General features: G+C 33.5%; 1 protein-coding gene across 2 annotated transcripts in view; it reads right to left on the bottom strand.

The window, feature by feature from the left end:
* LOC110094604 (vesicle-fusing ATPase-like) overlaps positions 1-11125 on the bottom strand; it is a 14410-nt gene extending 3285 nt beyond the window's left edge. Inside the window, exons 1-9 of one of the 2 annotated variants that reach the window (XM_028694390.1) lie at positions 10934-11125; positions 10144-10514; positions 9995-10053; positions 9666-9731; positions 9496-9578; positions 8520-8653; positions 2628-2832; positions 1681-1768; positions 1164-1286 (exon numbers count right to left, since the gene is read on the bottom strand). In XM_028694390.1, the coding sequence (XP_028550223.1) occupies positions 1164-1286; positions 1681-1768; positions 2628-2832; positions 8520-8653; positions 9496-9578; positions 9666-9731; positions 9995-10053; positions 10144-10324 (939 nt within the window). In that variant the 5' untranslated portion in view covers positions 10325-10514; positions 10934-11125. Of the gene's footprint in view, positions 1-1163; positions 1287-1680; positions 1769-2627; positions 2833-8519; positions 8654-9495; positions 9579-9665; positions 9732-9994; positions 10054-10143; positions 10623-10933 lie in introns of both variants that reach the window. The other variant, XM_028694389.1, reaches the window with a different exon arrangement.
* Positions 11126-16018: the final 4893 nt, after the last annotated feature.

Raw genomic sequence — 16018 nt, forward strand, 5'->3', positions numbered from 1 at the left:
ATAATTTCTTAATGACATTCTCAATTATAGCAAATCAACTTCCCTACCTCTTGAGATCTAAGTGATGTAATTATTTTTAGGAGCTAGTGTAAGATTGTTTCCCAAGAAATGCTTCTTATTCAAATAAATATTTTTGTTTGGTTTTAAGTTTTTATTTTTTATTTTTTTCAAATTAATTAATGTATTATTAGTGAATCTATTTAATACAATCCCATCTTTCTTCTCTATTTCAAAGAACAAGTTTATTGATATTTATCTATGCTATACGATTGCAAAAAAGCTTCTATGTGACTATTTTATTAGCCTTTTTAATTAATGTTTATTTAATTAGTATCAAATAGTTGGTTACTAAATCCAATTTTTTGAATTGCTTGCTCATTTAAATTTGTTCAATTATTGATTAATATAAGAACATAAAAAAATGGCAAGAAATGCATTTGATCCAGATATGAGGTGTCACTAGAAAATAGTATCCGATTTTTTGCTCAGATGGATCTTGTATTAATATGATTTAGTTAATAACAGCTCGGATAGAGCTTGAATTGAGTTGGGTGTAGACCGAATCATGCTAGTTCAAGATTCCATCAAAATTTACATGCATGCAAGTATAAATGCATCTATAGCCTTATGCTATATTTGTACCTATGCATGTATGCATTCAGGCTTATACATTACTATCTATCTAAAATATATATCAATGCATTTTTGTGTATGAGAGAAAACAAATTTCTCTTAAAAGACTGAGTAATATTTTTTTAAAAAAGGATTATTATTATTTACTCATATTGGGCTCAGCTTGAATAATAAGCAAGCAAGTCATGCTGAACTCAAATCGAGATTAGATTTAGCATGTCTATATCTAGGCATGACTTCCATCAAAATTGGAGCAAATTGCTCTAAATCACCCTTAAACCATGATCAAATTCACATCTAGAACAAGTTGTTAACAACATTACCCTTAATAAGCATTCCTAAAATCATCTCAAAGAGTTGATATGGGGTTAAAAAAAGTTAAAATAACTATTATTCTAACTAGGCACAAGTACAAAAATTTGCCCACAATAATGATATTTAAATAACAAAGAAACGATTATGCGGTGTTGATAAAATGCAGAATTAGCCAGTCTAATTTAGCTCCACATAACTTTGTAAGAAAAAAATACCTTTATGACATCTGCCTTGGCCAATGCTGGGACATGATAAGTAACAAAAAATGCGTTGTAAAATCCAATAGACCCTAGAAATTCGACCTCACTTGTAGTTCCAATAACAAGCATATTCTTTCCCTGTAAAAAAATTAACAAAAAAATTTCCTTTATCCTTAATATAAAATAGTGAAGGCATCAAAGTTCAATATGCAATAATAAAATTATATATGCATGATAAGTCTAGATATAAAACAACGAAATAAATGATTAATGATAGAAAAAATGAAAAAAAAAAAATATCCAGGACATAACATAGTGAAAGAATCCTAAAAAAATGACTTGCTCCAAGGAAGAAAGGTCATTGAACTAAGAATAAAAGACAAATACAAAATATCAAATTAATATAAAATGGTGCATATGTGGGTATGTTGTTGAAAATAATAATAATAATAAACAAAATATCCTCCCAGTTCATGAATGCAATTTCTCAATTCCTTTAACATAAGAAAGAATATGTATAAGGACTGCCAACCTTTGGAGGAAGACTTTCTAAATAGACATGCAAGGATTGTGTAATCAAATTTGAAAATCGAGGACCAACGGCAGCAAATTCCAGCAGCCTAAAAAATACATTATATCATTTAGAAACTTGAAATAGATATAACACCATGGACATTAAACGTACTTTTGAAGCAACATAAGCAAGGTATACTATCATGTACATTGATTAAGGGGAAAAAGCATTCCTTAATGAAAGCTATCATTAATAAATTTTAAAGTACATTGAAAATAAAATAATTGAAACTATATAAGACGGTGAGTCAAAATGCACGGTTCAAGAGCTGCCTTTCAATGTCATCAAGAATAATAAAATATATATCTTACTAGAAAGTTACACATGTCAATATTGCAAATGGAAGTGCTTTCATGTGCTATACAAAAATGCACCACTTTCAAAAAAATTCTTAACAAATACAAAATATTTTTCAAAATTTTTTGAACTTCATATAAGTAAAAGGCTTACACAGCTTATAGTATATATGAAGCATCCCATCGTCTCAAAGATCATGGATATAAGTGCAATACATAGAATTCGAACAACTAATTTATGTACCTTACAAACAATGTTCTACCCTAATTTGCTATGATATTGTAGATGAGTGAAACCAAAGATTGGTATATGTGTTACTTCTTAATATATTGAAATAGGTTTACTCATTCCTAGCAAGTTAATAGAATTTGGTGAAACTTATGAACCGTATACTCGTACATGAGACACGCACATGCATATACTAATATATATATGAGATGTTATCAAATCCAAGTAAGCTAACATATACTCAGAAAGCTCTTATATATTTCACATAAGGCAAGGCATGACTTTTTAAAAGAAAAAACTATCATGAAAAAAATAATAGTTCATTGAGCATAATATAATTTTTCATCTAAAAGTAAAAAATGTTACAAAAGTAGTGATACCTGCACCGTTGATCTGTGGAAGCACCAAATGAAATAATAATTTCATGAAGGCTATTCAAAAGATCATTTATGGTAACTTTTATGTTTTCTTCATTCAGTGCTTTGATGCGATCATCAATGCTTAGTTGTCTATTCAAGGCAAATGAAACTGCATCTTTTAAGATACCTTCTAGCTTTGCTCCGCTAAAATTCTTTGTCAGTGCAACTGCGTGTTCAAAATTAAAAGAGGATAAAAAGATCAGCAAACCTTCCTTTTTAATAACAAAATAGTCTATTTGCAAAAAAATTGTTCCAAAATAATAATCTAAATTCATCCAATACAATGTCTAAGAAAACAAATAGAAAAAAAATGAAATTATACAAGTCATCATAGACAAATGGACAAACAAAAAAATAAACAAACAAATCATCATTGTTGAGGGATAGATTGGATTAGAGGGGAACTTCATGAAGGGGCTCAAATTAGAGATAAGACCTGCGGTGAAGGTCATGAGGCCTCGTGACTTGAGAGAGGCCATGGAGTTGGCATAGCTTATGGAAAATCAAAGAATCAAGAGAGGGGAGCCATGAGCGGCAATTGAAGAGGCACTTACAGGATGTTGACCACTCTTTTAGCACCAAAGGGTCTTGCAACAGGAGGATTTCATGAGACTACCGGGGAGAAACTGGTAAGAGAAGGAAGTAGGGGAAATTTTAAGAGGCTGATGGAGGAGATGCAGGAGAAGAGGGCTGATTAGAAGTGCACTCCAGGGCATAGGTGTAGAATCTGAACTCTTTAATTAGGTTCTCACTATTTGTAATGACGATAAAACTGAGGGAGGTGAGGGTGAGGTAGAGAGGGAGATGGAGGAGAAGGTGCACTTGGATGTGACGGAGGTATCCCAAAACGCAGTGGTAAGATTCACCCCAAATCATACTATGAAAGTGAAGGGAGAAATAGCATATATGGAGATGGTAGTGCTGATCAACAATGGAGCTACCCACAACTTCATCTCCATGTAGGACGTTATGGGGTAATGATGGGTATAGGGAAGGTTGAAATGGACTAGGGGATCTCTAGAGGAATAGTGATGACTATTCAGGGGGTTCAAGTGAGGGAGAATTTCTTCTCATTGGAGCAAGCTAGGGAGCACTGATGTCATCTTGGGAATGAAATGGTTGTAGACTTTAGGGGACACCAAGGTCAATTGGGGGGCATTGAAGATAGAGCTGGTGGTGGAGGGGGAAAAAGTAGTGATAAAGCAAGATGCAGGGCTCTGAGGCCATGATTTCACTTAAAACAATAGTGAGGAGCATAGAGGAGGTGGGGGAAGGTTACCAGGTGGAACTACACATGTTGGAAGGGATCATAATGGAGGAAGAAGGGGAGATTCCTATTTTAGTACAACCACTAATTCAACAATTAGTAAGGCTTTTCAGCCACCTCAAGGATTGCTAAGGGAGCACGAGCATATTATCACATTGAAGGAAGGTGTGTCACCCATCAACGTCAGACCCTATCGATACTCTCAATTTAAGAAGGATGAGATTGAAAAGTTGATTAGAGAGATGTTGGAAGCAGTGATCATCAGGCCCAGTTTTAGCCCTTTTTTATCCCAGTGCTACTAATTAGGAAAAAAGATGAGAGTTGGAAGTTTTGTGTTGACTACAGGGCATTGAATAAGAGAATGGTAACATATAGGTTTCCTATACTAGTTATAGATAAGCTGCTGGATGAGTAAAATGGGACAGTTATCTTCTCTAAGATAAATCTGAAATTAAGATACCACCAAATTAGGATGAAAAGAGAGGATGTGCTAAAGACTGCTTTTAGAACTCATGAAGGGTATTATGAGTTCCTAATGATGCCATTTGACCTCACTAACGCCCCAGCCACCTTTCAGTCCCTCATGAGCAACGCTTCAGGCCTTATACCTAAGGCGGTTTGTATTGGTGTTTTTCGACAACATCCTGATTTACAACAGGACAGGGGAGGATCACTGGAAGCACTTGAGGAGGGTGCTAGAGGAGTTGTAGAAGCACCAACTGAGGGCAAATTTGAAGAAATGTTGCTTTACCCAGAACAGTGTGAAATACTTGGAGCACATTATCTCTAAAAAAGGGGTGGCGACGTATCATGCTAAAATAGAGGTTATGTTAAAGTGTCCAATGCCCAAAAATCTTAAGGAGATTAGGGGATTCCTAGAATTAGCAGGAAACTATAGGGTCTTTGTGAAGGGGTACAACACCATAACATGGCCACTGACAGAACAGTTGAAGAAGGATGAGTTCTTATGGGGAAAGGCAGCCACAGCTGCTTTTGAGAGTTTAAAGAAGGCCATGGCCACTGTACCGATTTTGAACATACCAGATTTCACCCAAGTTTTCATAGTAGAGATAGATGCCTCATGATATGAATTGGGAGAAATTTCATGCTGGGGCAACATCTCATTGCTTATTTAAGCTAGGTATTGAGAGCTAGGGCCAAACTAAAATCATTATATGAGAGGGAGCTAATGGCCATTGTGTTAGCCATCCAGAAGTGGCAACCCTACTTGTTATAAGTAGGCACGTCATCGTCAGGACGGATCAGCAGAGTTTGAAGTACTTGCTGGAGCAAAGGATGGTGACTAAGGAGTATCAGAGCTGCTGGGGTATGACTTAGAAATACAATATAGACCAGGCATGGAGAACAAGGCAGCAGATGCATTTTCCAAATGCAAGGGGAGTTGTAGGCGATAGCAATCTCGATCCTGTTGATGCTAGATTGGAAGGTCATCAAGAAGGAGAGTGTACAGGATAAGGAGTTGGGAAGGATTAGGACAGATTTGTTAAAGGAAGGGAATAGCCATCCAGGGTATTCTCTAGATGGGGAGAGGTTGTTGTATCAGAGGAGATTCGTACTGCCTAGGAGATTCGTCCACATTCTTTACCTACTCCAGGAATTCCATGGGAGCGCAATTGGGGTCCATTAGGGGGTGCAGAAGATGTACATGAGACTTGCCTTAGAGCTATATTGGAAGAGAATGCACAAGGATGTGGAGGAGATGTAGCCAGATATGAGATATATCAGAGGAACAAGTACATGGTCATGTCTCCATGATGATTGCTACAACCTTTAGCTTTAACAGGATGAATGTGGAAGGAGGTATCAATGGATTTTATAGATGAATTACCCAAATCAGAGGGATTCATAGTTATCTTGGTGGTAGTGAATAGATTGAGCAAGTATGTTCATTTAATTCCCCTACGACATCGCTACACCGCCGTAACAGTGGCATCAGCTTTTTATCAAGGAGGTGGTCCGCTTGCATGGGATATCGGAGTCCATAGTATCAGATCGGGAAAAGGTGTTTCTCAGCCATTTTTTGGAAGGAGTTATTCAAGCTACAGGAGATAGTACTGAAGAGGAGCATTGCTTACCACCCACAGGCAGATGGTAAGACAAAAGTGGTCAATAGAAGCTTGGAAACATATCTACAATACTTTGTGTCGGAGACACCCAGGCAGTGGGTAAAGTGGTTGGCATCGGCGGGGTATTGGTACAACACTTCATATCATTCTGCTTCTCAGATGGCCCATTCAAGGTGTTACATGGAAGGAATCCTCCTCACTTGATACATTTTGGGCATAAAAGCACCTAAGTTTCATCAACATAGGAGTATTTGGAGGAAAGGGACCGGATGTTGGAAAAAGAGGTATTTACTGAGGGCCCATCAAATTATGAAGAAAAGAGTATTCTTAAAACTACGACCTTACAGCCAAAAGACCGTCGCCAACAAGAGGAATGAGAAGCTTGCACCAAGGTATTTTGGGCTTTTTGAGGTATTGGAGAGGATAGGAGAGGTGACATACAAGCTGAAGTTGCCTTCAACAACAAACATACACCTGTTTTCCACGTTTCACAACTAAGGAGGGTGATTGGGGAGCATGCAACCAGTTCTGAGCTACCAGTGACATTAATAGAGGACTTGGAGGTTAAACCCTTTGAGTTACAAGGGGTGCGCAAGGGAGAGGGAGGGGTAAAGGAGATGTAGATCAAGTAGAAGGATCTTACAGATTATGAGGCGACATGGGATCCTTATGAGAGGGTAAAGTATCAGTTCCCCTCCTTTCACCTTGAGGACAAGGTGGTTCTTTGGGAGGACAGTATTGTTTGGCCGGTTCAGCTTAAACCGGCCCTACTAGCTCTCATTTACAGGAGGCGGACAAATGTCACCTCCTTTGCGCTGGTGCAGGCTAAAAACAATTAGGCCCCACTAAGAACCAATTAGAGAAGGGGGGGATTTGAATTAGAGAATTAATGTATTAAAAGTATGAGTTGTTTAGGGTTAGTGTTATGCATGTTTTGTTACTGATTTTGGGAGTTCTTGTCTTGGAGTCTTGGGCCCTTGATTTCATTTACGGATTGGGAGAGAAGATCCTCCTCTCGAATTGAGGATCAGTTGTATCTTGTTTCGTTTCTTCGTTCCAGTAGATTTTCTTCAATCAAATGTGCTATTTTGCTAAAATTTCCCATCCAAATCATGTTCGTTTATTGTTTTCTTCTCATGAACTCATGCATTTTTAAATAGTGGATAATATTTTTAGATAGGCATAATATTTTCTTTCTCATGAACTCATGCATTTAATTAAGATATTTATAATTCTTACTCTTTTATAGGCAAAAGATATGTATTATTTTTATAAAATTATATCAAAAATAATTCGCAATGATTTATCTCACTCTTGCAAATGATCTTTTATATTGCAATGAATCTTGTATGCCCCATGTTATTTCAATTATAAGTAAAGCATATACAATCATATGTATTGTTCCTTACAAATTGATATCATATATTTAGGAGAATGAAAATGAAATGATAAATATAAATGCTTGCTTGTGCATTTTGAAAAGATAGAATTAGTCCTCTTATAATACTAGCTAGTGATGCTAATAGACTATTGAGTCGATGACTTCAACTTTTCCACCATAGTACAAAAAAAGTATGACATGGGGGAAGTAATGAGTTCGACTCGTTTCCACCATAAGTAATAATAAACTTATTAGCTATGCTCAGTTGTGCCAATGGGGGATGTATCAACTAGTGGTGAGTTATGTGATATGTCGGTTCCTTTTGTATATAGGAGGCGGGTCAAACCACCTCCTTCCTACACCGCCTAAGGGAGGGGCCCACACTCAATTTGTTTGGATTTATTTAATTAAAAAAGATTTGATATCTTTTGTGTTAAATAATAATATCTTATATTAGAAAAGTGGATTTAATTAATTAAAAAGATTTGATATCTTTTGAATTAATACTATCTTATATTATTAAGTTTTTAAGGAGGTGAAGATGGCTATTTAAAGGGCATGAAGGGGTTAGGACTAGGCATGCTTTGGTTATTGTCTTCTTGTAGTCTCTTTGGCGTTTTGGGCTCTAGTCTAGAGATTTGGGAGAGACGATCCTCCTCTCGAATAAAGGATCAATTGTATATTTTATTCTAGCTTATTTTACTTTGAGTATTTAATCAGGTTCTATTATTTTCTTGATTGTTTCTTCTCCGATCTTGGGTATTCTTGTTGTTTTTTACAATTTCGCATTAGGATTGTTTGCGAACTCAAGTAGATCCAATGGGATTACTTGCGAACTCAAGTCTTCCTATCATTATGCTTTTATTAAAAAGGTGCTTTTGAAAGGGATGTGTTAAGAATAAGTTATGATATGATAAGTTTCAACTCATACTCATGTTATTAATGCTACATTGAATGACCTCTAAATAATATTCTACTCATCATATTACTAAAAGAGGAAAGCTAAGTTTTCTTAATAGTTAAAATGATGACTAAAATACAAATTTAAACAACACATACAATAAATAAGTTTACCATTCTACTTTAGGACTCAAATATATAATCATTGATGGACATACCGAGCTCCTGAAGATTTACATCTGCAGCTAGAAAAGAGTTTTCTTTCATTTTATTTGTGTGGATTTGTAGGATCTGGAGACGTCCATTTTCATCAGGAAGGTTGAACTCAACATGAATCTCCAATCTCCCAGGCCTATATATTAATAAAAGTTATAAAATTTAAAAGTAATTAACAAAGGATGAAAAAATAGCATGTTTCCACTTGTCAAAATCTATAACTATTTCAATACAATAAAACTCAAAATAAGTCACAAATTATTTAATCTAATAACTTAAAGAAACCAAAAAATAACACAAAGCTATCAACGTAAACATGACAAATAGGTAAGTAAGCATTTTGTTTTAAATTGATTAACACTAGATATTTTGGTGATAAATGCATTGGATGGCCACTTTCTCAACAATAGGAAGTTTGATGAAGTTATTTTTCACTTTTTATTGGTCATTTTGCCTATTTCTTCAGTATTGGCTCTTTTGCATTCTTTTTAAAAATATTTTATACAATTTAGTAGTATTCAACTACTAAAATTTTCTTCTTCTAATCCTGAATTTACCACCTTTTAAGTGTGATTATTAATTCCATATGATTCGTGGTTCCATATGTAGCATATCATTAATCATATTACTAATTTTTTAGGGAAAAAAGGAAAATGTTCCTATTTCTAGTTATTATATATAATGTTTAAAGAATAAGGCTTTTCAAAGTTTCTATGTAATAAATATTGCTATTTTTCTTAACTTCGCACACTGTAAATGTCAAGGCTGAGGTAATGTGTAAAATTTTCAAATTATAATTTTATTTAAAATAGTTTTTGAGAATTTTTTTTCATGTTAAATTTTGGGAATTTGATCCTTATATTAAGAAGGTGAAAGCACTGTGTTTTGCCACAAGTGAATCCAAGCTTTAATAGAGCCTTTCAATTTAATAAGCATAATGTGCAAGAAGACAAACTAGTCTATATGGTAGTGATATACCTTAATAATGCTTCATCCATTAAATCTCTCCTGCTGGTTGTTCCAATGAGGAGGATATTTTTTAAGACCTCAACCCCATCAATCTGTAATGCAAACAATTAGCCTATAAGAAAGTTCAAAGGAATGATATTTTAACTATTCTTAGTAGAATTGAGCTTGTGAAATATCACCTTACTGAGTAACTGGTTCACAATACTTTCATAAACACCATAATCATTCCGTGTCGACCCTCTAGGCTGTCAAGGAAAAAATAATAGCCCTCTTAAGATAACGAAATTTTGAAAGGTAAGGTTGTGAGGAATACTTAACAAAATACCTAAAATACATGTGAAATTCAAATTAAAATTCATAAATCATCAACATTAGGCTCATTCCAACTTTGGGCCCATTGTTAAGAATCCTTGTTGAAGCCATGCATAAATTTGACAAAAGTGATTTTCCATAAATTTGCCAAAAGTGGTAAAAAACAAATCATAAGGATATTGCAATTTGCTCATACCTTACAAATAATAGCATCAATTTCATCAAATATGATGACATGTAAGTCACTTTGATCAACTGAATGCAAATCAAATGAGAAACAATTATATAATAGATAATATTATTGCCATCGAATTCATCTATAGTATTAAAAGGTTAGTTCTTTACCTCGTGCCCTTTGTTCTTGTTCTGTATCTGCAAATAAATCCCTCACATTTTTCTCTGTTTGTCTAACGATAACCTGAACAGAGCTGGATCTAGGGATTGCAAACTTCTGAAAATCGCAGGATGAGCAATAAGCGTAGTTGGTGAACGTGAGCTTCTTTTTCGGCGTGTTCACAACGATCATTATAAATGACTGGAAAGCCAGGAGGGAGCTCTTGGAGTCGCGAACTGATAGCGAAGAGGGATGTCACGCCAATGCGGAGAGGATCCTGGAGTGCGAATGCTTGGAGAGATCGAATCCTCTTTTCTACGCTACTGCCTTCGAACAAATCAACTATCCCGTCTCTTCAAAACATTAATCAGGCTTCTGCCCGCTGAATCACGCGACTGTATTAGTTCTAAAATGAGCGTGTCTGTGCACCGGCTAACGACAGACCGGGACTTTCGAGGCAATCAATGAAGCAACCCGCAGTATAGAAAAACTAAACAGAGAAGTGAATAACAAAGAAGAAGAGAGACGAGAGGTTAGAGATGAAATCTGCTTAAGGAAATGTATTTCATTCAGCTTCAGTATTGTTCTTAAGGGGCTGTTTGGAATGCGGATTTAGGCCTGATTTAAGTCCGGATTTGGGCGAAATCCAGCCAAACGGCCAAAAATACAAAATCAAATCTCACGGTAAATGAAAGCTGCGGTTGACGGAAAATTCCCTCTTTTTGTGGTAAATCCCGGATTTACGAAATCCTTTGGTTCGGTGGATTTGGCCGAAGAAGCGCGCGAAAGGGAGAAAGTTACCTTCACAGCAAGCGAGCTCCCGTTGTTGCTTCAGATAAAAAAAATGTCGTAAAATCCGATCCAACAGAAAGGTAATGTCGTCGAAGGAGCAAAGTCGAACGCCGACGATGAAGAACTCGTGAAAAATTCTACATTCGTGTGCAAAGGAACAAAGTCGAACGAAATGCATGAGGGAAAAGGTAAAACCTAGATATTTCTAATTGTTGGATAATTTAATTAATATAATTAAAAATATTAATAATTAAGTGAAATTAATTAAATAATATTTAAATAATTAATAAAATTATTAGTTAAATACTTAATTATTTCAAAATAATTAATAAGATTAAATATGATCTAAAATAAAAATAATTATTATAAAATATTATAAATAATAATTAATTAAATAATTAGTATTAATAAAATATTGTTATATTTGATTTAAACTTTTCTTAAAAGCACGACAAGAAAAGTTTAAATCAAATATAACAAAATTTTGTAAACCTAAAAGATTTAACTGGATTTATCATGAATGTTACCAAACAGTTTTCAGGATTTAACCACCCAGGATTTTGTAAATTCGTATTTGGAGGATATACGAAATCCTACTTAAATGAAATCCTAAATTCTACCAAACAGCCCCTAAGGGTATACGAAGAACCGAATATTCGGTTAGTTACAGATAGCTGTGAGTGTGATCGTGGCCATGAGCTGAAATAATTCCCAGCTGCAGGTAGTGGAGCAGTATTAATAAGAAGGCTTGCTTATGGTTAGAGCTTATCATTGTTGCTAATAATCAAAACCATTCATTTCAGGAACTCAAAACTCTATGGCTAAAAATAATAATAATAATAATAAATAAATAAACTCTATGGGGATGTTGGGATACACATTAAATCTCACATCGCCCGTCTCTCTTTTTGACGTATGTAGTCTATCCTGGAGTTCGGCGGATTTGGCCGAAGAAGCGAGTAAGGAAAAAGGGGAAAATTTTTAAAATATGCTTTGAAATTGGATATTAGCAAAAGAAACGTGATGGGAATTAAATTTAAAAAGGATATTGCAGTAGATGATAGTTTTTTCAAATAAAACGTAATAAGAGTTTGTATTTTTTTTAATAAAATGCACATAGCAATAGGGATTTCTTAAGAAACACAAAATATGATAGATTAACTATTAGGTTAAATTGTTTTTAAAATAAAACAAATTGATTGATTAAATTTAATATTGAAGTATATTTAAATAAAGAAATATATTTAAAATGAATTATTAGACAACTTTTCTTGTTTTTCTAAATATTTTTTCTTAGGTTTTAAAAAGTACAAAAAATTAAATATAAGAAAAATGAACTTATTTTCGGATAGTGACAAGCATTCTTAAAATTATAAAGAAAATAATAAAGAATAATTACATATTTAATGAAGGAAATTTTTTAAGAATAACTCGTTTAATAATATATGAATACAAAGTGGATTGTAGGAAAATAAAAAATGTAACAAAAGTTCAACACAAACATAAGCCCTTTAAACATTTCTGAGCACGATGCATAGGTGAGCTTAGAGTTAGGTTTGAGTTGGACAGCATTTGAAGTGGCCTTGAAACTCATGTTTTGTTATTTAAGTGTATTAAAAGATCTTTTAAAATCTAAATGTCTAAAACCCTCTAAAAGGAATCACGCTTTAGGCATGAAAACCTTAATTCATTTAAATTAAATTAATTCTAAAATTTAATTGATCAAAAATAAATTTTAATCAATTAAATTAATTTAGTTTAAATGAATTAGAATTTAATTTCAATTTTTATGAATTTTATTATAATATTTAGAATATTAAACCGTTTATTGATTTTTTAATGATTTTTAATTAAAAGTCGATGATTTATTAATGAAATTAAATTAGAAAATTTATCACAAAATTTAATTTAAATTAGGTAGATTAATCTCTTAATTTTATTTGAATTAAAACAAATAAATTTTAAACATTTTTTAGACTTATTATTATTATTTAATTAATTATTAAAAGAAAATGGATTATTTAATGAATTATTAATGGATTAATAATTAAAATTATTTAAATATTTTATTTTAATTTAAGTAATTATTCTCTGATTTTAATTGAATTTAATTTAATTTTTAATGAGTTTTGGGGTTTATTTATTATACTTAATTAATTATTATTAAAATTGTTTAATTAATGAATTATTAATGAATTTTTATTAGAAAATTATTTAAGATTAAATTTAATATGTTTCTGATTTTTATTGTATTTATCTTATATGTTTGATATTGTTTGAATTTTATTGAGTTGAGGTATTTAATTAATTAATGTTTAATTAAGGATATTTAAGAATATAATTAGAGTTTAGAAGGGTTTAAATTTAAATTTGATTTTAGATTGATTATTTACTTAAATTAGAGTTCATTGGGATTTATTTGAGTTTTTAAATAATTTTATTTAAATTATTATGATTTGTTTAATTAAAGCTTAATTAAAAGATGATTAAGGGTTAATTAATGTTTAATGAAAATTGGATTTTTTTTAGTTTTGATTTTAAATGATTGTAGTCTTGATTTAGTGTTGATTGGAGTTAATTAAGGTTGATTAGATTTTTAGGAATTTTATTCGAATTATTTGGATTTATTGAAAATTAAGACCCTTTAAGAAGGGTCACCTAAATCTAATAGTTATTTGAAGGTTGATTAATGTCAAAATGAGATATATTACATTAAGGGGTTTATGACATATGTTTTCTAAGTTTGACGGAGGGCGTTGCGAGGGATCTCAGCAACTTGTGGTTGGGCAGAGTCTTCTGGGAGATCCGGGAGAATGCGAGGCTGTCGAGTTGAGGGTGGAGGATGTGTAGAACTTGCTGTATCGGCAAGTTCGTTATCCTGATGTATTTGCCTTCTTGGGGAAGGAATTTCTGCTTGAAGATGCTCGAATTGAACATCTTCAATCCGTGGTGGATCTCGAGGGAGAAGCACTTCCTCCCTTTATGGTAGTGTCAGTTGCCGCGTCTCTCGCAGGTGTTGAAGAATTTCATTCTGAGATTCTTCTATCTTCCGGATTCTTTCTTCTAAAGAAAGTCCCAAGGTTCCTTCTCCGGCAGCATTTTGCCCCCTAGGATGAAAAGAGGTAGACATCAGGCGTCTGTGATTCACATACTGATTTCTGGATTGGTGGGAGTTGGAGCGTGAAGCTCCAACAATGCGACTGCTACATCTGTTGACCATAGTAGCAATACTTAAAGTTGTGGGATAGTAGTTTCCCACAGACGGCGCCAAACTGTTGCGGGTTAGAATATGCGCGGCGGTAGAGTTTAGAAATTCACGTCCGAGCATTGCACGAATATTCAGCACACAAACAAAAAAAAATGAACACAAGGATTTTTACGTGGAAAACCCAGAAGAGGGAAAAATCACGGGGTCACGCCCAGCAGAAAAGTTCCACTAGTATTTTTGTAAATTACAAGAAACTGATTCGTCCCACAAATCGGGACGATCAAATTACAACTTGAAGCAAATTTACAAAGTTTTACAGAATCCCATCATTTTTCGAAAATCCGGCAGAGTTTCAGAGTATTCAGGTGGCAGGAAGAGCTCCGGCGGTGGTCGAGGAGGAGAGGATTCTCCTTTTCCCCTTTCTCTTCTTATGGAGTGGCATGACTTGTAAATAGGTGTGAGATCAGGGGCAAATAGGGAGTGGTCGAATGGACGGTTGATGTTGATCCCTTCGATCGTACACCGTTCGTTGGACATTTGAAGGCCTTAGTGATGTCGGAATTTGACGATCTTGGGATCGTTAGATTCGTCTCATCGAGCCGTTCAATTCGAGTATAAGCTCGTTAAACTTGGAGACTCTTTGGTAACTCAAATTGTGGTTTGAACCTTCCAACAGCTCTTCGGATCCTTGATTTGGACCCATTTGGGCTCGGATTGGGTTGAATTTGGTGTCATTGGGTTCGTATTTCTGAGACGCTCAGTTTGACTGTAAGCTCGCTGAAATCGGAGTCCGGGTGCTTCCGGATTTAATTTTTGAAGTTTTCGGGTTGGTTTTGCATCAAGATTCGTGCCCAATCAAGATAATTTCGTATCAAATATAAAGATCTAACATCAAAGCTTCTTAGGATAACATAAAAATTAGATGCCTTTACACTCCCTCGCCATATGTACGTTTTACCACTCTTCATCAGAAAGACATGCTTGACTTATTTGGTTGCTCCTTCAAGATTAAAATAACTCTTGAAAAGGGAGGAAAATTTCGAAAGCATCAGTTAAAAGTAATTGAAACTCATAATCAATATCAAACACTCAAAGCTGACTCAAAATTTTCACAAAATTAATATCATTTAAACTTAAAATGAGAGGGAAAAAAATCATAACAGAAGAGATAGGCTTAAAAAGATTTGATCATAAGAAATTACAAAAGAATTTTTTTATTAGATGTATATGAGAATTTTGCTCTATATATTTTACCCATATTATAAAATAAAAATTTAATATTAATATTATTATTATTATATATTTCTATCTAAAAATAGTGATAACGAGCCCTCAGCAAATTCATTTTGTTACAGTAAATAAACAGAGGACCCGATTTTTTTCTTAAATTTTTTATAGAGCTTTTTCTTACCTTTATACACTCTACAAAATGCTCAGAATCTATCAACAATCTTCAAACTAGAATTTAGTATAAATTATCGAGGTCACCATAAGGTCAGCCTGTAGTTATTGTAGCTTTTTTTAGTTCTACAGATAGATGGGTAGGTTCTAAGCATAGAATTTAGGTTTCATTTAAGACAATTTTTTTATTGTTTGTAAAGAAATTTTATTGTACAAAAATTTCAAATTAAAAAAAAATCAAAAAACTACTTCATAAAACAGTAAAAAATTATCCCTAATAAAGCCTTTGATTTTGTTTGGCATATAACTTTTTTGCTGCTTTCTAAAATAATTTTTTAATTTAAAAAAATTTACTAAAAAGTTATTTTAAAAAGCAAAAAAAAAAAAACTATCCTTAAAAAGATAAAAACTAATAATATTTTCCTTGATACAGATTTGCAGTTAAAAGCTGGAATCCAATTTGCTTTATCCTCTGAATCTTAATC

The sequence above is a fragment of the Dendrobium catenatum genome, unplaced genomic scaffold (assembly GCF_001605985.2).
Source record: "Dendrobium catenatum unplaced genomic scaffold, ASM160598v2 fragScaff_scaffold_466, whole genome shotgun sequence".
NCBI classification, from domain to species: Eukaryota; Viridiplantae; Streptophyta; class Magnoliopsida; order Asparagales; family Orchidaceae; genus Dendrobium; species Dendrobium catenatum.